General features: G+C 58.1%; 1 protein-coding gene across 1 annotated transcript in view; it reads left to right on the top strand.

Annotated features, from left to right (window-relative positions):
- Nucleotides 1-14591, top strand: part of DIS3L2 (DIS3 like 3'-5' exoribonuclease 2) — a 348824-nt gene extending 334233 nt beyond the window's left edge. Inside the window, exons 15-21 of the mRNA XM_039234582.1 lie at nucleotides 5382-5565; nucleotides 6143-6229; nucleotides 8827-8974; nucleotides 9327-9457; nucleotides 9630-9734; nucleotides 11108-11209; nucleotides 11689-14591. Of these exons, the coding sequence (XP_039090513.1) occupies nucleotides 5382-5565; nucleotides 6143-6229; nucleotides 8827-8974; nucleotides 9327-9457; nucleotides 9630-9734; nucleotides 11108-11209; nucleotides 11689-11799 (868 nt within the window). The 3' untranslated portion in view covers nucleotides 11800-14591. The remainder of the gene's footprint in view (nucleotides 1-5381; nucleotides 5566-6142; nucleotides 6230-8826; nucleotides 8975-9326; nucleotides 9458-9629; nucleotides 9735-11107; nucleotides 11210-11688) is intronic.
- Nucleotides 14592-23981: the final 9390 nt, after the last annotated feature.

The raw sequence follows: 23981 nt of genomic DNA, 5'->3' as shown, positions 1-23981 counted from the left end.
TTAAAAAAACATTAAAAATTTAAAAAAGAAAAAAAAGGAAACAGCAGGATGTGACTGGAAGGAGGGAGGCCGGTTGGTCACCGCTGGAGGCCTGGCAAAGGGGGTAGCTTTGGGGCAGAAGGGCAGCGGGGACCTCCGGAATCCTGCTGTATGTTCAGCCCAAACCCTGGTCTGGGTACACGCAGCCAGTCACACATGCAGCGTGCACAAGAACAGTGTCCTATCTCATGTCGTATCTCATTAAGGCCAAGCGCTTATATATGGCATCTCCATTTGTCAGGTAAATAAATTGAGATTCAGAGAGGTTTAAAAATGTATCTGAAGTCCCACAGCTCGTGAGGGGCAAAGCTGGAAGCCAAGGCAAACTGCCGGTGACTGTCGCCTCCTCTCCATGTGGCCTGGCCTCTGCACATGGAGCAGGGAAGGAAGCGGGGTGAGCAGCGGAGGGGTGAAGAGCGGGAGCCTCACACACACCGCCACCCTCCCCGTCCCCCTGCAGGGCTTCTCGGCCACAGACACATCCAGCCCCCTAAGCAACAAAGCCAAGCCGGACGAGCAGAGGAGCGTTCAGTCCAGTCCCTGGTTGGTCAGGAACGGGCAGCCTTCCTCTGGGAGGGCAGGTGGTTTAGCCCATCTCTCACCTAGCCCCTGCGTGACCGCTGCCAGGTAGAGCATCCTTTCCCAGACATATCCCTCCAGCTGTGACCCAAGTTCAATCATCAGTAAGCAGTAAATGCTACGTCTAATAGCTCCTTGTTGTTCTGATGCACATTAGCATCATAAAGGCAAAGGGAGGTACGTCCCATAGTAAAAACATCAAATGCAATCCCCCCCCCCACATTTCCTACATATTAGTACTTCTTTCTCTAAGTAACAGTAACACACTTTGGGAAACACTGGTGTCCACTGTGTGAGGAGTGTGTAGACTTGTGAGTAGATTGCTGATAGCCTTTTCCTGCCCTCCATAGCAGCTCATCATCATGGGGATGAGAAGCCTCTCACCTGCCCTTCTGCCCACTCCCCCCGCCCCCTGCCCCACGCCCAGCACCTGGAAGCCCAGAGCACAGGCAGGTGGGGTCCTGAGCATGAGTGCCGATGAGCTGCATCCTGGCGCGGCCCCCAGCTGGCCGTCACAGACCCCCCTCGAGCCCTCCAGAGCTGCGGGCCCCCGGTGGTCCTGGGCTCCGCGTGCTCAGCAGATGCCAGGACTGGAACCGAGGCCCCATCTCCAAGGGCTTGGCTTGCTGTTCTGGAAGGCAATCCTGGCTGGTGGCCATTCCTGAGCCCCCATTTAGAGCAGCTGCCAGGAAGTTGCTGACTTCCAGCCCCCTCCCCTGCCCGCCGCCCAGCTCTCATGCCTGTGCCGAACTGGAGCAGGAGGGGGGATGGGCTCTGACCAGGGCAGGTACCCAGGTCCGGAAGCAGAGCCTGAGGCCCCGGCGGCATGCAGGCCTCCCTCCCCACCTCCCAGACTCCAGCGGAGTGTGGCGTTTGCTCGCAGGGGCACATCTTGACCACCCGGAACAGCTCTGCCTGCTGGGCATGGACATGCAGCACTGGCCCCCGACGGGGGAAGGAGATCAGGGGGAAGGGATGCTTGCTGACAGGCCAGCTGTCCACGTTCCTCTTCTGATCTCCCTGCCTTCCCTCAGAGCACAAGCCTTCAGCCCCCTTGGCTGAGGAGTGGGAGCCCAAAGACCCCTGGACCGTGGGCCACAGGACTGCAGTTTATAAACTAAGGCTGTTTGCTGCCCAGAAGTTCCTGGGTTCTAAGCCGCTCCTGCCACGTCCCAGGTCCTGTGGAAGAAAGATGCTAGGGGGCCCCCTGCTGGCCGATACATGGAACTGACCCATGGTGGGGTAGGGGGCAACCTGTTGAGCCCAGTGAGGGGACCCTTTGCAGGCCTCAGATGAGAGCGGAGACAGCCCCCTGGCCCACCCCCAGTACCTGCCAGCCCAGTTCTCCCTCCTTGCTCCCTGGCCCGTCTTTTGACAATAAACTCTGAACTCAGTGGAATCCAGCTGCCGGCCACTTCGCATTTCCTTGGCCTTCCTGTTCCCACACTCCCCTGGGGAGCGTCCTCGCGCAGCACCGTGCCCCTCCCAACCACCCCGGGACTTGACTGCCACGGTGCCCCAGGCCCCGCTTCTGCCACCTGGTCCTCGCAATTTGCATCTTCTCTCTACCCCTCTGTCCCCCACCTGCTGGTATAAGAAGGATGTTGAGGACAGGGTGTGAGGAAATGGTCCCTGCCGCCATCCTAGAACACTAATGAGCCGTGGCATCACCCGGGGAGTCTGGGCTTATTGCTGCTACACCACCTTCCAGTTTGGTGACATTGACGTGTTTCTGGGATGAATGCTTGATATCAGCAAACGGTCATGGAGAGAGTTCCACGGGCTGCCCTCTTAACTCCTGCCTCCCTGCCGTGAGGGACGGACAGAGACACTCAGGGAGAAATGAGCCCCTGGGAGGGACCACAGGACCTGTCCAAGGTCAGCCTCTGCATCTCAAGCTTTGCCAGACTGTCTTCTCTCAAGGTTAACAAGAGCACACTTGTGTTTCTCCCACCAGCTTCAGGCGACCCGTGGGACTGTGCTGGGGGTGTCCAGGGAGGACAAGCAGTGGGGTCGCTGGAGAAGCAGCTTGACTTGGCTCTTTTGTCACTGCCTGGGGCTCTGGGCAATCGGCTCCACCCTCCCTATCCCTTCCTTCGTATTCTTGTCCTTACTTGAGACCATGAAGGATGAGGCAGGAGAGCCGCTGCAGAAAGTGGGAGCAGGAGCAAGGTGGAGGCACCCCACGCATTCAGTTCCCGAGAGGTGGGAGTCAGGTGGAGGGGACAGGCTGGAGCGCCACTGCCTGCGGGACTCAGCACTCCTAGCCTGCAGCCTGACCAAAACCCTGCTATGGGGCCATGCTGCCCCCTGCTGGCCACATGGGCAAAACACAGCCCAGGGTCAGCCCCAAGGTTATAGAGGTGTTCCCTCTTCACCCAAACTTGCAGCTGGGCTGGAGACTGTGGGGCTCCAGGGAACAGGCCATGTGCCCCCGCCCACAAGGATTCTCAGTCTACACGGGGAGGCAGGTCTAGAACCGCCTGGCACACGGTAGTGTTTGCTGAGTGAACAGATGAATGAATGAAGGTATGCATCTGAAGCATTTAGGTGCTGATGGTCCCTAGTATCAGACCAAGAACAGACAATAAATCAAATCAGAAATTTATTGAGCAGGAACTGAGACTTCTCTTGGGTTGACAAGATCCAAATAGGAAAATCAAGTACGAAGAGTGAAAGAGCGCTAGACTATGACACAGGGGACCATAGAACAGCCTGGCTCTTGTTGCCAGGTGGCTAGTGGGCAGTAGGTACCCAGGGGGATGATGGAGAAGGCCTTCAGCCTGGGCCTTCAGGGAAGGTGAGGAAAAGGCAAATAAGGGGGGACAGATGGCGGGGTGAAACTCGCAGGGCAGACCGCAGACAGGCCGTTTGGTGTGGAAGGTGGGGAGGGAGGAAAGCACTCCCTGTGGCTCAAGGCCGATGATGTGCCAGGCCCAGGGTCTGCCCTTAGGACACATGTTACTTCCTCTGATTGGCACAACCGCTGTGTGAAGCAGGTGCTTCTACCCCTATTCTGCAGTTGAGAAAAAGGAGGCTCAGGAAAGGTCTGTGAGTTGTGCAGGGCCCTCCCTGCAACAAGAACATCGATCCAGGATTCAGACATCCCTCCACTCGGGAGATGGTGGTTGGGTTCAGGTGCCTGACCTCAAAGGTTTTTCAGCAGGAAGTGACATGCACAAGGACAAGTGGGGGGGGGGGCGGTGCAGAATGGTCACTTGAATGGCTGTTACTGCACAGTAGGGTAGAAACTCCTCATTCCACATGTAGGGTTTCCTTCATGTACAAGGGCCAGCTGAGGCCTGATTCTTCAGTCCTACACCTGAGCTGGGTCCCTACCCCACGGCAGGCCAGTCCGGAGTCCTCCCCACAGAGGAGGGGCTAGGACTGCAGGCTTGGGTGGGCCTCCTCCCAAGGCCCAGATCTGACCCAGTTCCCTCTGGTGGTGCCGCCGCCAGAGGGCCGTTTCCACAGCCCCTCTTCCTTGTAGAGAGGGCCTCTGGGAGAGATAGGGACAGCCTGGCACACCAGAGCTACACTTTGGCCCCGGCAGGCCCAGTCTGGGAGGAGGGGCTCTGTCAGCTCATGCTCATTCTCCACCCCCGGCCCCCATCACTGGCTGCTTCTCTTTCCAAGAGCTTGGCGAGGCGACGAGGCTAACCCTGAAGCACTACCCACACCTCCAGGAAGAGGAAGTTCATCTCCGGCTCTGGCTGCTCGCTGCCAGGGCTACCGGCACTCGCTTACTCCCTGACCTCTTCTGCCTCCGCAGGAGGAGCACAGGCTTGACATGCCACTTGGAGGCCCAGATTAAAGGCGGGGAGAGAGCTCCCTAAACTGAGCGAGGCTTTCCCCATACAGCACACCCTGGCTGCAATGGCCGCAGCTTGCCCGAGCCCCCTTTACAGAGGTTTCAGCTCTTGTACGTGTGTGTGTGTGTGTGTGTGTGTGTGTGTGTGTGTGTGTGTGTGAGAGAGAGAGAGAGAGAGAGAGAGAGAGATCTTATGCCACAGGAGCCCTAGTGCAGGAGCAGCATAGGGCCTCCTGCCCCAGCTGGGGGTGCTGGGGGTGCTGACCTCAGGGCTGTGTGATCCAGCTTCCCACGTTGCCTGACTCTTTCAGCCCCTGTCAGCCCCCGCTCTCCTCCCTGGCTCCTTGGTGTGCCTTTGTCTCTTGAAGCCATATCTGTCAATACTTGTTCATTCTAATTACACTTTAACTCTGGGATTTGAACACCTCGACAGCAAGTTCGCCTCGCCCCAGGATGGGTAATCCCTCTTGCTGTCTGTGACTCTCCTGTTCATCCTCAGAAACCCCCATCTCCCCAGGGGGAGAAGGGAGCCCTGGGTCTGCTGCCACCTTCCACACACCCCCAGGAAGCCCTCTGTGTTCTCACGGCACACCTGGGCTCCTTGTTTCCTTCCAGCTGGTGATGCCCCTGAGTGTTCTAGAAGGCTAGTTGTTCAGCAGAGCTTCTTCCGGTCACGTGGGGCGCTGGGGTCCCAGACACTGGGGTACAGCAGAGAATAAGACAGCGCCATCCCCCGTCTAATAGGTGAGGTGGTGCACAACCTCACACACAAGTAGAGAAGACTGGTACAGACTGGCTTGCACAGAGCGGGGCCTGAGCAGGGGACCGAGACCGGGAGGCGGGTCAGTGTGTCTAGGCTGAGACTGAAGGGTACGTGAGAGCCCACCCACAGAGAGCCTGGGAAAGGAGAGGAGCCACAACCCCTGACCCCTGCCGGTTCCCCCCACTGCAGGCTCGTGGAGGAGTTCATGCTCCTGGCCAACATGGCAGTGGCCCACAGGACCCACCGCGCCTTCCCTGAGCGGGCCCTGCTGCGCCGGCACCCCCCGCCCCAGACCAAGATGCTCAATGACCTCATGGAATTCTGTGACCAGATGGGGCTGCCCATGGACTTCAGCTCTGCCGGGGCCCTCAATGTGAGTGCCAGGAGTGCAGGGGAAGGGGGGACTCGAGGGGGGAAGGCCTCCAGGTCACAGAGGCCCAGGCCATGGGCCATGCTCCCCACCAGAAGCAGGCCAAGGGAAGCGAGTCAACACTCACCTACCAATGGGCAGGGATCCTGTGGCCAGCGATGGGCAGGGCTTGGGCCCAGAAACTTTCAGTCAGGGGCTGATTGGAAGCCAGAGAATGTTTTTTATGGTAAGTAGTGTCAATGTTCTCTGCCAGGAGCTATGCCTTATGGGGCTCGGGAACCCGTGGCTTCAGCTCTGATCCCACGGGAGGGAGGCTGTTCCCATCTGTGCTCTAAGCCTGGGGTAGGCAGAGAGGTGCCTTAGGTCAGACAACTGGAAACCAGTCTCTCCATCCAGCCTACAAGGCATGAAAGGACTGACCTCAGAGCAGCACATGGGCTGGGGGCTCTGGCCATGTGAGCAGGGTTGAGTCCCTCAGCATACCCTTCCCCCCCAGAGCCAGGTCTCAGATGGTCAGAGGGTGACAGGGGCCCCAGAGCCTCCCCAGGCTTGACTGTGTATCACATGGATTTGCTTCTAGAAAAGTCTGACCAAAACATTTGGAGATGACAAGTACTCGCTGGCCCGGAAGGAGGTGCTCACCAACATGTGCTCCCGGCCTATGCAGGTAAGGAGGGGCCTGGTCCCCATCCTCCCTCCTCTCTTAGGAGCATCCATGACCTCCACACACAGAGGGACTAAGGGTGGGAGGGGGGAGGACCCTGAGGCAGCACCTAGGACAGGTGAGCCCTGGGCTCCTGAGCTTGATCCGCCTCCTACACAGACTTGTCTGCTTCATCTGCTCAAGGACGGCTTCCATGGGCCGGTTAAAGGCCTGGCTTGAGCTGCAAGGTCCCCCCATTTGGTATCTGGGGCTCTGTTTCCTAGCAGAAGGCAGGGACTCACCACAGGGCACACACTAAGCCTTCAGTGCCCAGTTGCCGCAGAGCAGACCAGCTTGGGGAAGGGAATCAGCAGCTCAGTTGGGCGGGCACCCTGGAGGGGAGTGACTGGCTCCTGCAGCATCCCACCGTGGCTTCTGGACCCCAGGCAGAATTGTCTCCCTCTCACCAGCTAGTGGAGGAGGATTGAGGCCGTGGGCCTGTGTCTGCAGGCGGTGTGACAGTTGGCAGCCTGGGAGGTAGATAGTGAGCTTGCTCTGTCCCTGTGGCAGATGCAAGCGTCTTGGGAAGGAGCCACCACACCAACCTGTCAGGTCAGTGGGACCCACAGATACAAATGGTGCCAGCTCGGGGCCCCCATCTGGCCGAGGGGCAGTGACAAACCATTTTTCAGGGGCTCAGTCACTGCAGATTCAATCTGTTTGCAAGAACCAGGTCACCTCAGCTTGGCCACAGCCGATTTATTTTCTGACAGTCATATTTTCTGCCAGGAATGGAGTCATCCGGCCCTGTGTGGGCCTGGCTGCCTTTCCCCTGCCCCCCAGTCACAAGTGTCTGCCCCCACCAAGCCCCTTAAAGCCACGCAGAGGGGCAGGTGCGCCTGTGGCTGAGGGGCTCGATGTCACTCTGCCCTCCAGTTACTCTGAGATACGGTAGCCCCCAGGTCCCAAGATCTACCTGTCTCGACTGTGCCATGACAGCTAATTGGGCTCCCGTTCCTGCCCCCAGCCTCTGGAAGGCATCCACCTCCAAGGTCAAACTAGCCTTGGAGCTCCACGGAAAGGAGCCCTCCTTTCCCCAGGTCATCTGGGCCGCCGCCGAGAACAACGCCCAGACATGGCTCGGAGTGGAGGTTGCTCCCACCTCCCCCGGGGCCTTGCCCTGAACATAACCCAGGCCCCAGCAGGAGCTGGAGGGGAAAAGGACTCAGGGAGCTGAGCAGGTTATCACCAGCTGGGCCCTGAACTCCAGAGCCAACGCAACAGAGTAACTGGTTCCGCTGCCATTTGGCCGAGCACGCGGGCGGGTGCATGTGAACAGGGAGCAAGCGAGTGAACACACAAGGGTGTGACTTTGGCCCTGGATGCGGAGCCTGTTCTCTTGCTCCCAGGCAGCAGCGGCGTCCTTGATTCCCAGCCCCAGGAGCTCGGGGACCACCGGGCAAGCAGCTGCAGGGACTGTGGCCAGAGCTCCCAGGGGGCAGAGCCCCTATGGGCCTGGAGCTGTTGGCTGGGCCCCTCAAGAAACTCGGCCTCTCTTCAGGCACCCCAGTCATCACCCCCCCCGCCCCCCCGCAAGAGGGCCTTTTGAACTCAGACTTCTGAGTCTTGGCACCAGGACAGCCTGTCAGGGATAAGAAGGGCTGAGGCTGGCGGCTGGCAAACCTCTCCCTCCCTTGGCTGGTGCAGGGTTGAGTATGGGGGGCACGGAGGTGCCAGGGTGCAAGCATCACTTCTAGCAGGACAGGGATCGGGGCTAAGGGGCCTGAGGTCTGTCACAGCCAAAGACTAGGCCTGGGCCACAGAGGAGGAGCCAGGCGCCCACAGCCCATTTCACTCTATGCGGGGAGTAGTGTCCCGGGCCTTCTCTCCTACTTCCTGTTCCACCCAGGTCGGGGGGGGGGGGGGAAGTGGGCTGCGTGTCCTTGCAGAGCCCTGCAGCTTGCCTAGCATCTGCTGGTGGCTCCACGGGACATCTGTGGCCCCTTGCCCAGCATGGCCACAGGCCTCCCCTTCTCCCTGTTCCACGGTAGCTGCCTGTTCCCATCCCGCGGTGGGGCACCTCAGAAACAGCTCCCCTCTTGTTGCTGGCGGTAACAGCCCCTAAAACCCAGCAACGGCCGAGGGGGAGGAGATCCTCCCAAGCTGCCCTCAGACTTCAGCAGGTGGGCCACCCTCCCCAGTGCCTGGGTGGCCCGTCCCACAGGGCTCCGAGGGAAGGGGCCATCTAGCATCCTGAGGTTTCCCAGCCTCCCCCTTGGCCCCACAGAGGCGGGGTGGGCCCCTCATGGTGCTCTTTGGCCTGTTCTGTGCGCTGCCACCCCGAGGGGTCCGGGCAATGCAGGGCAAGCCCCACATTCGTCTTCAGCAGGAGAGGGGCCTGGGCACCCCGTGGCTCTGCACAGCCTCGCGGCATCCACATCAGTCCCCTTACAGAGAATGGCCGCTGGCCTCCTTGGGCCTGTGGTCGGCCACCTGCAGCCTAGCAGGCTGTCTACTCTGAAACAGCCCATTGTGAGGCTCTGAACGTGACGGCCTTGCAGGGCAAACCCAGCCCTGACCCGGCCTGGCCAGGGTCTAAGTCTCGCCCCCCCACCCCCCAGATGGCACTGTACTTCTGCTCGGGGGTGCTGCAGGACCGGGCTCAGTTCCGGCACTACGCTCTCAACGTGCCGCTCTACACCCACTTCACGTCCCCCATCCGCCGCTTTGCGGACGTGGTGGTGCACCGCCTCCTGGCCGCCACTCTCGGTAAGACGCAGCACTGGGGGTCGTGAGGGCTTGTGCCCCCGAGTGAGTCCCCAGCAGCCAGAGGCCACGCTGCATGGCTCTACGTACAGGCTCCAAGGGGCAGACGGCTGGAGCAGCCGGGGAGCCTGGGCCTGGAAACACCACCTCCGTGAGCATGCTGGGGGCGGCTGCAGGGGGCTCATTAGAATCCTATACAAAAGCCGGGGCTCGAGGGCCCTAAGCGTGGCTGCCCACCTTCTCAGCCCTCCGGAGCTGGGCAGCAGGAAGGCCCCACCTTGCCTGGGCCGGGAGCATCGTGCTGCCTGTCACCCAGCTGTGGCAGGCACACACACCACGCCCACCCTCTTCCCAGGCTACAGGGAGCTGCCGGACCTGGAACCCGACGCCCTGCAAAAGCAGGCCGACCACTGCAACGACCGCCGCATGGCGTCCAAGCGCGTTCAGGAGCTCAGCACCGGCCTCTTCTTTGCCATCCTCGTGAAGGTGAGGCCGCCGGCCTGACACTCCCTCCCCCGCCTCCCCCCAGCCCTCCTCCTGGGCACCTGTTCACAAGGAGCCCTTAAGGAGCTCAGGGGCCTTCGGCAGCTGGGGTGCCCCCCCCCCGGGGTGATACCATGTCCCGTGGCCAGGCCTTGGCTAGAGCCCTGTCGTGCAGGAAAGCGGCCCCCTGGAGTCAGAAGCCATGGTGCTAGGCGTCCTGAACCAAGCCTTCGACGTGCTGGTGCTGCGCTACGGGGTGCAGAAGCGTATCTACTGTAACGTGAGTACCCGCGGCCACCCAGGCCAGGGTGAGGGGCCTTCCGGGCAGGCAGAGGCCAGCTCTGCGGCACTGAGGCACGTCCACTGTGACCTGGGAGCCAGCACCTCGTGGCTTCTGTTGAAAGCCCTCCCTCCCCTCACATTTACACCGAGCTGCACACTGTTTTCACCTGCTTGTCCCCCATCCCTCTGCTGGGGTCACCTCCATATTTCCCTGGTATCTGGCAAGGGTTCCTGGCCCAGGGACAGCCCCGATAGACACACAAGCGTGGAGGATGGGCCAGGGCCCTTGCTGTCCTCGTGTGCACTGGAGAACACACCACACTCACCGTGCGGTGGCAGAGCATATACACCCCCTGCCAGCTGCCGCCACCCGGTGCCGGTGCCAAGTGAGCGCACTTGATGAGCCACGCCCAGGCACCCAGCCGCACCCGCCTGCGATGAGGGACTGCCTCAGACCGCCTGCCCAGAGTCAGACTTGGGCCTCTTCCCCAAGGACCAGGCCACCAGAGAACGGGCCCCTCCCTGTTGGGTGCAGGGCAGCAGAGTACACATGCTTGGGCGGTGGATTTCCTTACAGGAATGTGAAGGAAGGAAAGATGAGAGAGTGGGGCCATGGCTACTCTGGAAGAGGCCAGCCCTTGCCTTGGGCCCTGCCCTGTGTGATGACTTATTCAGGGTTCTTTCCAAGGGTACTTGGTGCCTGTGCTGACACCATCTGAGGAACCTGGTTCAGCTGACCTTGTGGTTAGCAGGTCACTGCCTGGCCCCTGCCCCTGGCTTTGACTTTCCTGACATCCAGAACACTTTGGGGAGTGCAGAGCCCTGCACATCAAGTAGAATAAGCATGGAATTAATACATTATGGAGCAAAGTGGAAGAGACGGAATGGAGTCCAGCTGGAATCAATCAGGGCTTTTGCCCTGAAGTTCATTGAGCAAGACAAGAGTTCAGGTCTAGGTCATCAGACAGATTTGGTCTGCAGACAACCCAGCCCTCAGCCTGTGTTAACAGACCCAGCACCCCCAGGGGGCAGCACCCCTCTAGCCTTGGGTTCCCCGGTCCCCCTTGGGCCTCAAGTAGACAGCCCCTGCCACTCAGCACTCCGTCACCTGCAAATCCTGCCTTAATAGAAGATGGCCTGGCAGGGCCTCCCGAAAGCCGGCCAGAAGCAAGAGGCCAAGGTGAGGGGGGTGGTCAGTAGTCAAAGGTCAAGCCACCAGCTGCGGGGAGTGGGGGCAAGGAGCTCCTTCAAAGGCCAAAGGCAGGCGTAGGCGAGGAGCTGCCTCCAGGCAGTGGAGAGCCTTTCGGGGTCAAAGGTTAGGAGGTGGCACACAGAGCTTGCACCCCACAACACAGGTGTGTGTACCCCCAGGCACTGCCCCTGCGGTCCCACCACTTCCAAAGGGTGGGCAAGAAGCCGGAGCTCACGCTTGTCTGGGAGCCTCAGGACCTGGAGCAGGAGCCAGTGAAGCAGGTCAGCACCTGGGGTGGGCCGGCTTTTCCAGAACACTGCTGCGGGCCCGCCCACCCCTCAGCTCAGCCTCTTGGGGCACCCCTGCCCTGCCTGCCCCACCCGTCCCTCCTGCATCCCCACCCCTGCCCTCAAGCGCTCAAGCTCCCCGTGGGGTTTCAGCTTCTCCCTGCGAGACCGCACAGCTCACCCACGTTACCTCCTCTGGGCCACAGCTTTCTGGCACTGCCTTCCCTGCCTTGGGGACCCACTGAGGGGAGAGGGGAGGGCCCTGCCTATCCCTCTAAAGCAGGGTGTTCACTTTTGGGTCAGTCCCTGAGCAGGCTCAGCTCACAGATGGGCAGACAGAGGCCTAGAGGGGCAGGGCGAGCGGTCCTGGGGCCCAGCTAGATGAACAGCGCCTTGCCCCGCCTGTCCCCCGGGGCCCCCCTGGCCCCTCACGGCCCGTTCGGGTCACCACACTGGGCTCTGCTCCGCTGCAGGTCATCAGCGTCTTCAGCCTGGTGGAGGTGGTGCTGCAGGCGGAGACCACGGCCCTCAAGTACAGCGCCCTCCTGAAGCGGCCGGGCCCGCAGGATGAGGAGGAAGCCTGACAGACGGTGGCCCCCAGCCCCGCCACACCCCACGCACACAACTGTCCCACCCGCTGGCTTTTAGGAATAGGACCTTTTGACACCAAAGGGGATTTTTAATTTGGTTTTTAACAACTCAGGGTTTTTGTTTTTATTTCTTCATTTTGTTTTATTTTGGCAGCTCAGTTTTTAAATGAACTGGAGAGGAGATGGTGGGGCTGGACGGAAGGCTGAGGCCTCGCTGGTGCTTACCCAGAGCAGAGCAGGACCCGGTCCTCCTGGGAGGCCAGCCCCTCTTCTGCCAGGCCACCCACTGCCTTCCCCTGCCCAGGAAGCCGGGGGGGTTCAGCAAATCAGTGTCATGGAATAAAATCAAGTGAATTGCTGTCTGGTGTGTGGGGCACCACCAGGAGACCAGGGCAGCAGGGTGCCCCTTGGGCCCAGGACAAGGGACCTGGCTCAGGCTCCACCCCTCACAGCCGAGCTGAGGTCGCCACCCTCCGGAACCTTCTGTCAGTTCCAGGATGATTCACAGAGCTGGCCACATGTCCTGCTGATGCCAGGGCCTCATTCTGGCTGATTAGAAACGTAATTAGTATGCAAGACAGCAAGCTCAGCTATCAACCCTGCCGCTAGTGGCTGTGTCCGTCCCTGCCCCCACCACTTCCTCTGCCTGCTGGCCTCAGGGTGGGGCGCATGGGCCCTATAATCCCCCGCCCAGACCCTAGGCCAGAGCTCTGAGTAGCCCCATCCATACCCCCTTGGTTCAGGCTGGCCCCTCAGTACCTCCAGGGCCAGTCCCAAACCCCAGCAGCGCTGAGGGGTCAGGGGGACTGAGGGGCCCCGGCCTGCCAGAGGGGAGGGGAGCCCTCAGACTGGCCTTCCCCACCAGGGCTGGGAAACGGATGCCTGGTGCCTCCATCCTGGCCTAGTCACCTGCCCGGCATCGTCCTGAGCACCCACCAGTGGCATCATCCTCGGGGACCCAGGGACAGAGGTGGAGGGCCACTGGGCAGTGCTGTCTCCCCAGCTGGCTGCCCCCGGCCCGCACTCCTTTCCCACCTAACTAGGGACCCACAGGTCGGCTTCCCCGGGAGCCGCCAGGAACGGAGGTGAAAACCACGGTGCCCGGGTCCTGGGTCCACCATGCCGTTCCCTCTGGTGTCAGCGTCAAGCCCATTAGCTCTGGTGGCAATGAATTTTCTTCAAAGCGGAATTCAATACAACAGCCTGTAGAGGGCCTGGCGGGAACTGGAGGGCCCTTGGTGCCGCTGCCTTTGTCCGCCAGCAGGCCACGGCCCCTCCTGCGTCCAGCACTGGGCGGGGTGTCAGAGGGGAATGAAGGACACCGTTCAGTTCCTTTATTCCTCCTCCAGCACCCTAGCCAGCCTTCCCGGTGTCCCGGAGGCCACCACCCACTCTCTGTTCCTGTCCCCAGAATCTTCTCCGGCAACCAAGTATCTGGAAGGGAAGATAGGTGAGGGTCTGGTGGTTTGGCATTTGGATGAGGAGATTTCTGGATGTTTCCTGTCCTGGGCACCCGGACAGAGCCCAAGTCCCCCTCCCCTCGGCTGAGGAGGAGCAGCTCCATTCTCCCCTGGTGCTGTCCCCGGCCAGCCATGGAGCCTGGGAGCTGGGAGCAGGGCAGAGCCCCAGGGAGTGGCACCCCTCCGGAAGCGGTGTGTCAGGGCAGTCAAGCAGCTTGGACTCAGGCCGGATCCCCCTCCCGTGGCTCCAGTGCGCCTCCCCCTCAGCCCTGGAGGAGCATAGCCGGGTTGGTCAGCAAGGAAGATCTTGGCTCCCAGGACTCGCGTGGGAGGCAGAGGCGGGTCTCGCCCTGATGCACCCTAGAGCCATGGGGGCCACTGCAGCCCCAGCCCACCCCCACTCCATTTGACAGAAGTGGGAACTGTACCCAGCAAGGAAGCAGGTCTCCGGCCAGGACCAGGCCTCAGGCACCTGCCGGCCGCTACACCCCCACTGTGGTGCCCGTGGGCCCAGAGGAGGCGGCCCGGCACCCTCCCCAAGTCACTGGAGTCCATCTCATCCCCTCCCCCAGTCCACAGGGCCCTGGCCGAAGTCCACAGAGGGGGCCACCCCTTCCGCGTCCCCACGTGATGGAGCTGTTGACAACAAGATGACCAGGCACAAACCTCATCAGAAAGGAAGACTCGCTCACCCCGTGGGCTGCTCCAGAGCCCCTGCATGCCAGCTCAGGCCTGTCCTGCTCCCAGGACCACCTCGGTCACCACATGGACGGAGACGTAATGCAAATAATGTCCCTGGGGCACAAGGTTCTAGCAGAGTTCCGAGGCTGGAGAGCGTATTCCCAGCCACGAGGGGACAGTAGCCAGAAGACAACACGTGGGCCCCACACGGGTGAAGAAACTGAGACTTGAAGGTATCTGACTTAACCTTGAGCTGTGAAGGTCAAGGTCATTAGGATCGGAGAGCGCTGAGAGGATGTGCAGGAAGATGCTGGGACAGGAGACTGCATGGCCCTCGAGCTGGCCAGGGAGGCTGCACCCATCTGAGGGCCACGTGGGGCCCCTGAGGGGTTCTGACCACAGCTGTGCCACGAAAGGGCCTCTGTGCCTTCACTCAGTCAGCCATGTGGTCTCGGGGCTGCCGTCCGAAGAGGACTCGTGTCACTAGCGCGCCAGGTGGTGGTGACGCCATGAAGGTAAAGCAGGGAAGGGAGGGCGAGTGTGGGCAGAGCCTCAGGGAGCAGCCTGCTGGCTGTTTGCAGGTGCAGACCCTGAGGTCCAGGGCCATCTGGGAGGGAGTGGGAGGCCGGAGCGCAGGAGAGCCAGCGAGCTGGGACAGTGAGGACTTTCCTCGTGGTGGGGGATGGAGGGTGGGGGGAGGATAAGGGGCACAAACCAGCTTCTCTGCTGAGAACAGAGCTGGGGTGGGGGAGAGGCATCAGTACAGAGCCTGGGGCCAGGGCTGGAGGGTGTGGGGCGCAGCAGTAGGGGTAGCGGCCGGCCGTAGGTAGAGGCGGGAATGTCGTGCTGGGCCCTGAAGTGCTGGACAGTGGCGCTCTGGCGGGAAGTCCTCGGCACGCAGCCCCAACTGGAAGCTGGGGGGGCTCAGCACTGAAAATCCAGGGTTGGCGCAAGGAGACTGGGAGGGAGGAGCCAGAGAGAGAGGGGTCCTTGAGGCTTCAGGGAGGCTCCTGTCTCTTGATTAACAAAGGAAAAGAAACCCAACAGCAGAGTGGCTCTGGGAGGAAGGGAACTGGTAGGAAGATTGGATGTGAACTAGCAGAGGAGGGCGGGAAAAGCCCACCGTGGGGGAGGCAGGGTTGCATCACGCCTCCAGGTCACCTTGGGTGCCTTTGTCTGCCTTCTCTGTTGCCGCTTCCTTTCTTCCCGGTGTAAATCACTTCCTCCACCGTGACCTTTTGGAAGCATGAGCTTCTGTATCTTGCAGCCCACCCTCTTGGAGAGAAACTGACACCCTCTCCCCAGTTAGAGAGACCCCAGGAAAGAATGGGATCGGCCCCATTGCTGCCCACCCCAGGCCCTTCAGGGAGCCGTCTGTCACGTCTGTCATGGTACAGAGCTCAGAGCTCCTGGCGTCCCTGGCAGTTGGTAGGGATGAACAGGAAGCTGGGGAGCGGGTCCCAGGAAGAGGTTACATCACTGGGGAGACGTGGCACCAGATGCCCACTGCAGCTGCCGCAAGCACAGAGTGACGGGCCGCAGGATGGGAAGCAGGAGGCCAGGTTGGAGGGGCTGTGATAACCCAGGCGCGGTGAAGGCCTGAGAGGGAGCAAAGCCCAGATACCGGGACAGAGCTGGCGCTGGCAGGTGCCGGAATCAGGGGCAACCATGGGCTCCAACAGAGGTGGCAGGGAGGAGCGCCCTGGGGGCGTGGGGCAGAGGAGGGGTGGGGACAGCGGAAGCCAGAGGTTGCATTCCTTCTGGGGACCAGAGAGACTCAAGTGCTGCTGCTGCTGCTGCTGCTGGGAGTTGAGAGCAGGCGGCGGAGTCATACAGTGCGTTGGGACGCGCGAAGGGTGGGAAGCAGCGTCCGCACAGCAGCCGAGACAGAAGCACCGTACGTGTCCGCCAGCACAGGAATGGATAAAGATGTGTTGCACACATGCCGTGGAATACTATTCAGCCATGAGAGAGGACATCCTGCCAGCTGTGACATGGGTGAATCTGGGTGACATCATGCCTAGTGAAATGTGCCAGGCACGAGACAAATACGTGTTCTCACTTCTATGTGGAGTCTAAAATCATCAAATTTGTAAAAGCAGAGCAGAACACTGGTTTCCAGGGCCAGCCAGGGCAGGGAGGAAGAATGGGGAGATGTTGGTCCAAGGGTGCAAAGTCTCAGTTGTAAGATAAACAAGTTCCCGGGACCTCATGTACAGCATGGTGATACAGTTAACAGTGCCGTGTAGTGTGCTCGGAAGCTGCTAAGAGGGTAGATCTTCAGTGTTCTCGCCACAGAGAGAAAATGATCACTATGAGGTGATAGATATGTTAATGAACTTGATCGTGGTGGTCATTTCACCTTGTATACATATTATCAAAACATCAAGTTGTACATCTCAAATGTATACAATTCCTATTTGTCAATTATACCTCAGTGAAGCTGCTAAATAAACAAGTGAATACAAATGGCGTCTGTGTGCCTCCCCCTTAAATCTGGATAGGCTCAGCAGCTGCTGATATGCAGAAATGTGGCAGGAATGACCCTGTGCCCACCTCGAGGCCCATGCCTCAGGGAGCTGTCAGCTTCTAGTCCTGTTCTTCTGGAACCCGGCTGCCATGTTGTGGGAAGCTCAAGCAGCCCTCGTGGGAATGAGCTGGTTAATCAGCCATAGGAGGGAGCCACCTTGGAGGTGAATCCCACACATCCCATCCCGTCACCCCAGCTGAGGTCCCAGAGACCAGGTACCCACTGTCCCCTCCAGGCCCTGCCCAGATTGCAGATCTGTGATCAAATAAATGCTGTTTAAAGTAGTTTGGGGATGGGTGTTACACCACCATAGATGCTGAGAACAGAATATCAATAGAATACGCCTGTAGAGCTTAAAATTGAAAAATGAAGAAGTGATTGAGAAATGTGGTAAATGTCAACATAAAAAGCCAAGAGGGGAAGGTGGCTGCTTCCGAGATGGGAAAATGGACGGAGAGAGATGGGGAACTGTTTTTGTTTTGTTGTAACAAACCTTACAGATCTATTTGATAGTTTAAAACTATATTCACGTTTAACTTGGATAAGAATAAACACCAAAACAGACCCCCCCCCCGAAGAAAAACAACAACAACACTTTTTCCTTAGCAAGAATGGACCTACAGATTGGTTTAAAAGGCTTTTTGCACATTCAGCAGCAGGGATGTTAAACAGCCCATCATTCCAGTCACTAAGATAAAATTCCTGCCGGACAGGTGGCCTGATACTCCCAGTAAATTCAAATGCCACCTAAGTCTTCTACTAAAGACTCAGGTGGCAGCCTGGGTCGCAGCAGGTCCCGGTTGCCTCAGTGGGCCTGTTAGCTCCATGTCTGAGCCAAGGCCAGGGCGTCCAGGTTGAGAAACTAGGCCCTGAGCAAGCCAGCCAGGAAGCCACCATGCTGTCCTGTTGGCGGGGGGGGGGGGGGGGGGGGGGGGGGGGGGGGGGGGGGCGGTGCAGAAATGCTGAGAAAGCGGCTGGCCCTGCACAGCAGCTCTGCAAGAGGGCTGACCTTGGGCCCTGGCTGGGCACCGACCACAGACACCCAGTGCAAAGGTCAAATCACAGATTTCAGGGTCAAGTAGAGTTGAGAGGGGCTTAGAAGCAGGTGAAAGATGTGAGCCCTGGTGACTGGAAGGAGGAGAAATGTACCTTTCACAGCAACAAAGATTCTGGGGATGGGGGGAGGGTACATTAAGCACTTGGAATGATGCCTTTGAATTTGCACATTACTGAGGTTACAGATTTAAAACCTGTAAGATAATTTCTTTGAACCTTCTCTTTTTATGAGTTTTTATGGTTTGGGGATTTTTTTTAATATATAGAAAGCAATTTTAGGGGGGAAATCCATTTAAATCATCTATTTTACTTAAAGTTGTTTACCTCAAACAGTTTTGTGAATCGTGTTGCATTCTTTAATGTCCACAGATTGTTCATTGCTCAGTTCTGGAAAGCGTTTAGCTAAATGTTGAAGAAGCAACAGAAACGGAGGTGCAGGACCGAACAAGAAGCAAAACGCCTGCTTTCGTATATTTCACCGTACTAGATTTTCCAGCGAACCAAGTGCTCTTGGAATGAGCCGGTCCTCCTGGTTCTTAGGATGCAAAACTCACTTACGGTGCTGCATACAGTTAGAGGAGTAAGCTTTCTCTCCCTCTCATTGCACATCCACGACCAAACCACCTGTCAGCCATGGAGGCGTCTTTCCTGCGTCACCCTAAGAAGAATGACCTTGAGCCGTGGCTCAAGGAACAGCCACCTGCCAGCCCGCCCCTGCCCTTGCTGCTGCTGCTGCCACAGGGCAGAGGAGAGGTCTGGCCTCGCCCACTCAGCCAGCCCACTCCTGTACCCCCACCCCGGGGCAGGCGGAGCCCCTGGGGAACTGTATGGGAGGGGGAGGCGGGGTATGGTGATGTTTCCTGCCCTGCTGGTGGATGGTGCCCTTATCTGCACCCCACCCCACCCCCACAAATATGTGACCCAAGTTCCCCCATAGAAGGGCTGTGCCTAGATATTCCTCCCACCCAGGCAGATGGAATGGCCCAGAAGGAGGCCTTGCCTACACAGACCTTAATTAGGAAACTTTTAATACTCGTTTTCTAGGAATAAGCCACTTTGTCTGACACTTGGCCTGTCGGCTCTCAAACACTGTTAGCTTTAATAACGTGCAGGACCTGACCTGCCTTTTCTCAAAGGTTAGGGTTTCGCCTCCCTCCTCCCCACCTCCAGAACTGCCTCTGTCTCACGGCCCTGCACTCAAAGACATCAGTACCAGTTATTGTTTCCATTTCCCAGATGAGGAAGTAAAGGTTTGGGCGAGCTGAAGTACCGAAGGACCCCCATACCAGGTGGTGGAGACCCGACCTGGCCCCGACTCGCTGTGGTTGGAGTCTTCGGTCTTTGCCAACCTGGGGGTCTGTAATGTGGCTTATTCTTTATCCGCTGAACACCTTTTTGCTGTCATCCGTGTGAAGAAGCTGTCAGAGCAGGAGGAGAAAGGGAGCTCTGGGGAAGACCGGAGCGGGGAGCTGGCGGAAACGGGATCTGGGGAGGGGCTGTTGGGAGGGGCATCGCAGCCAGGGAGCCAGCAAGGAGGGCAAGCACCAAGGAGAGGCCAGAGACCTCCGGCCCAAGTGCAGAAAGCCACACAATGTGCCAGAGTCCCTCCGCCACCGTGATCACCATCTTTCCTGGGCCAGCGGCTCCATGACCTGCCTCTGCCTTGCCCCCCGCCCCCCGACTCCACCACCACCCCCTCCATCGGCACCCTGGAGGCTGATCTCAGCCCAGCTCCCCCTCCTCTTCACGCCCTCCCCCAGCTCCCCGAAGGCCGGCCTGGCACCAATCCTCCCGCCTGTCAATGGGGGTTGCATCCAGGCTTCTCTGCTGCCCGGCACCCCCAGCATCCCTTCCTGCTGCTGTCGAGGCGGGTCTGCCACCGCTCAGGGCAACCTCAGTTCTTCCCTTGGGACAGTGTCCAGGAATATCGCTCAGTTCACGTAGCCCCGCCCACCGCCTCTGAACAGGAAGCCCCTCACTGATTGGGTCTGATTCGACTCATCTAGGTCTCCGGGGTTCACTTACAATGTGGTCAGTGCTCAAGAGATTCACTGAATAAAATCATCTCCTCTAAACAAAGAGTAGCTGCCCAGCTTCTGGTTTGTGCCACCAGGACCTCACTGAGACCTTGAGTCAGCGTGGTGAGGACAGCAGCAATGGCACCATGAGCATCTGAGGCCTTCATACTTCCTCCTGAGCCTCAGTTTCCAAGGCTGATATAATGGGCTCCATCTAGTAACAGTTGCCTTCCGGGGCCTTCCTTTGGGCATTGCAACCCCTCTCTGACCCCAGACACCAAGCTGCCGCTGACCCGTGTGCAGGTCAAAGCTCCCAGCACGAGGGCAAGTGACTTGGTACGATGTAATCCCTGGGGTTCCCGAGTGTACCCCAGCATGGTACAGGCCTTAGATGCACTCAGTTTCGCTGAGCCCCAGAACATACCTCGGCAAACTTTTCCCCTCCGTGGTCCTGTGGATGCCCCCAAGGTCTGTGCTGTCTCTGGTTCCTTCCAAAGGCCCTCAGGGCCCAAAGTGGCCCCTGCTGGGGCTGCTCTCCAATCAGTGCCAGTCTGCTCCTGGGGAAGGGCAGAGCTAAGTCTCTCGAACCTGCAACAGGGCCAAAGACACAAACCACCCTGCAAAGAGAGGCAAGGGGCTTCTCCCTCCCCTGCTGCCAGTGCTTTCCATGTGACCCCCCCCACAAGAACTCTCTCATCGAGCCCGTGACCCTGGCCATGCCCCCTGCCCTCAGCTGAGTGTTCCTGGTCCATCAGCTCCCCAGGCCACGATGCAGCCAATTGCTCCGTGAGCAGCATGGTCCCCGTGACTTTCTTGAGGGGCCCATGCTCAGGCCAGGGGGAGGGGCAGGCAGGCCAGCCCCCTCTCCTGCCCCAGAACTGCAAGGGGAAGACCTGGCCAGAGAGGGGGACACGTCATCAGAAACACAGGGACGGTCACACACCGCCACTGTGGCTAGGAGGGGCTGAGATAACACCTCTGCCCCCCGTTGCTCACCCAGGGCCCTCCCCCCTGCCTGCTAGACCCCCAGGTGGCTTCAGGCTTGGAGGTCTGCCCGTGGAAAGAAGGCAAAATACAACTTGTGTTTGCTTCTGGCATCCCAGCCTGAATGGGGACACTCCTACTATTTCTGCAGCGCTGGTGGGAGGCTTGAATGGGAGAAACTGACCCCTAGAAAGAGATGCCTCCATTTCCCCCAAAGTGTTCCCCACCATGTTCAGGGGTGTTGTCTTTTGGTGACGGATGGTCGTTCCCAGCTCCGCCCATGCTTCCCCAAGTGGCAGGGCCATCACTACATTTCCTAGGGGGGCAGGAGGCAGGAAGGAGCCATTGTTCCGTAGGGCGGCAGCGGCTGCTAGAGACTGGGCGGGCTCGGCCTCCCCCTCAGTGCCTGTCTGCACGCTGCGCTGGGTGCCGGACACAGCCTGAACAGCCTCCATGGTAGATGAGGACAACGGTGGTGGGTGCCAGGGCTCCAGCTGGGGCCCCACAGGGCAGGCCCTTCCTCCCCAGGGAGCAGACACACCAGGACAACCAGACTGCCGGCTGCACAGAGCGAGGCATCCTTCAGCCTGAGCTAACAATTACCCAAGAGGCATTATCCCCCCCCCTTTTTTTAATGTTTATTTATTTGAGAGAGAGAGAGGAGAGAGAGGGCACTAGTGTGGGAGGGGCAGATGAGAGAGAATCCCAAGTAGGCGGCATGTAGACAGCTCAGAGCCAGACACAGGGCTCAATCTCCCAAACTATGAGATCATGACCTGAGCTGAAATTAAGAGTCGGATGCTTGACCAACTGCGCCACTCAGGCGCCCCAAGAGGCATCATATGTCTTACTCCGCAGCAGAAAGACCAGAAGGAGCCTGCTGCCTGCTGACTTGTAAGCCTGGGCCCCAGAGGAAGGACTGTAACCGGATGTCATCACAGTTAGGTGACTCAGGCCCAAAGGTGCCTCCCTACGTGGCCTCCCTGGTGGCCCCGTGCAGCCAGTCATAGCTGCAGGCTTCAAATATGACAAGCATGCTTTGTTTTTTTTTTTTTTGTTTTTTTTTTTTATTTTTTACAAATAGTTTATTGTCAAATTAGTTTCTACATAACACTCAGTGCTCATCCCCAAAGTGCCCTCCTCCATGCCCATCCCCCCCTCCCCCCCACATCCATCAGTCCTCAGTTTTTGTCAGCATTCAAGAGTCTCTCATGGTTTGCCTCTCTCCCTTTCCCCCACCATTTCCGCCCTTCTTCTCCCGCTTGTTCCACCGTCAAGTTCCTCCTAATCCTCCTATACGTGCAAACATACGATATTTGTCCTTCTCTGCCTGACTTATTTCGCTCAGCATAACACCCTCAAGGTCCATCCATGTTGCTACACATGGCCAGATGTCATTGTTTCTCATTGCCATGTAGTATTCCATGGTATAGATAAACCACATCTTCTTGATCCATTCATCTGTTGATGGACACTTAGGCTCTTTCCATGTTTTAGCTATTGTGGAGAGTAAGCATGCTTTGTTGATATGTGCTGTATGCTTGGTCTCCAGTCCCCCTCAGGCACGTGGCAAAATTCACAAGAAACCAGAGCTGATCACAAATGTGACTACCTAATGTCATAGAAAGGGCTTACGGTCCCCGTCCCTGGTGGTTATTACAAAGAAATGAAAACGTATGTTCCCCAAAAAACCTGAATGAATATTCACAGCGGCTTTATTTATAATAGCCAAGACTGGAGTCAGCCCAGTGTCTGTCCTTGGACATGTGAATGAGGAAACACTGTGGTCAACCCATCCCACAGAATGCACTCAGTGATACAAAGGAGTCATTGATATGACTTGATACAATATGCTTGGATGGATCTCCAGGGAACTATCCTGGGTGGAAAAAAAACAAAGCCAACCCCAAAAGACTATATGATTCCATCTATGTAACTTATTTTGTTCCGGAACCTGGTCTGGATCACCCAGCGGAAGAACCAAGCAGCACTCGGAGATCTTGGAAGGCAAGAGGTTTATTTCACACGATGTGCTCAGAGGAGATCACTCGTCTGAGTCCCGAGCTTGAGGATGGGAGGACAATTTATAGTCTGTTACTTCCGCATTGCACATTAGTAGTCATTTGGCGCATGCGGCAAGCGTACAGGAAGAACCCAGAAGGGGAGCTTTGGGGTGGGGACTAGAATTCCCCATCAGTCCTGTTCACCATCTTATAAAATCATTTTTTCCCCATCAATTTGAGATGACAACAGTTTAGAAATGCAGGAGAAGGGTTTGGGACTGAGCAGGGGTGTGGGAGGGAGGTACGGGTGGTTATAAAGGGATCTGTTCCAATCTGCGGGGTTGGGGCTTTTCTGTATGTTAACTGTAGTGCTGTTTACATGAACCCATGCACGTGACAAGACAGCATGGAAGCCACATGCCCACACAAAGGCGTACACGTAAAACGGGAACTCCGAAGAGGAATCTGAAAGTCTGTGACTTGTACCAGTGGGCGAAATCGGGCAGCATCCCAGGGTTTCTCCGTATTATTTCTTACAACTGCATGTGAGTCTACAGTTACGTCAACAATTCCGATTGAAAAAGGGGGTGGGGAATTCACTGGAAGGAAGACTAATCTTGGAATAACACACCTTTCACCTACAGCCTGGTAAAAAGAACCAATTAATTAATTAGGGACCTGCCCAGGGATTAGTCTCCCCTGACCTTTAGCCAAGAATTTCCCTAGCACAGCAAGAGGGTGCAGGGGACAGAAGGAGCTCCAGGGACACTTCAGAGGCCAGGAAGGATGTGTCCCAAGGCGATATCTCTCCTCAGATGTAGCGGACAGCCAGGTCAGTGTGGACGAGGCCCCCAGGAAAGCCCTTGCTTGAGAGGTGGGGACTGGGCAGGGAGATGCTGGCAGCCAGGACAGTCACCTTGGTTTTGGGGCTTAGGTAGTGAGGAGGCCAGAGCGCAAAACGGAGCTACCGTGGTCCGCTGGGGTGGGTGGAGCTGGCAGGAAGGTTTTTCTTCTCCAAAAAAAGAAAAAAAATTTTTTAAGGTTTATTTATTTTTGACAGAGAGAGAGAGAGAGAGAGAGAATGCTCACGTAAGTGAGGGAGGGCCACAGAGAGAGGCGGACCGAGGATCCAAAGCGGGCTCTGAGCAGACAGCATCAAGCTAGATGCGGGGCTCAAACCGACTGAGCCACCCAGGCGCTCCCCATATTTTTTAAAATTGGGGTGAAAAGCACAGCACAGAATTCACTGTTGTGACCACCTCTGGTAAGTGTCCGGTTCGGCAGAGCGAGGCGCGTGCACACTGTTGTACGGCGGCCCTGCAGACGGTTTTCACCTTCAAAACTGAAACCCTGTTCCCACGAAACACCTCCTCCCCTGGCCTCCTCCCCCTGGGCCCTGGCAACCAGTTCCTAGGCATCTGATGACTTTAGATGCCTCGTCTAA

Source organism: Hyaena hyaena, unplaced genomic scaffold, assembly GCF_003009895.1.
Source record: "Hyaena hyaena isolate Hyena2069 unplaced genomic scaffold, ASM300989v1 scaffold_86, whole genome shotgun sequence".
Lineage (NCBI taxonomy): Eukaryota > Metazoa > Chordata > Mammalia > Carnivora > Hyaenidae > Hyaena > Hyaena hyaena.
The sequence above is the reverse complement of the archived record's forward strand: the minus strand, read 5'-3'. Positions and strand labels throughout refer to the sequence as shown.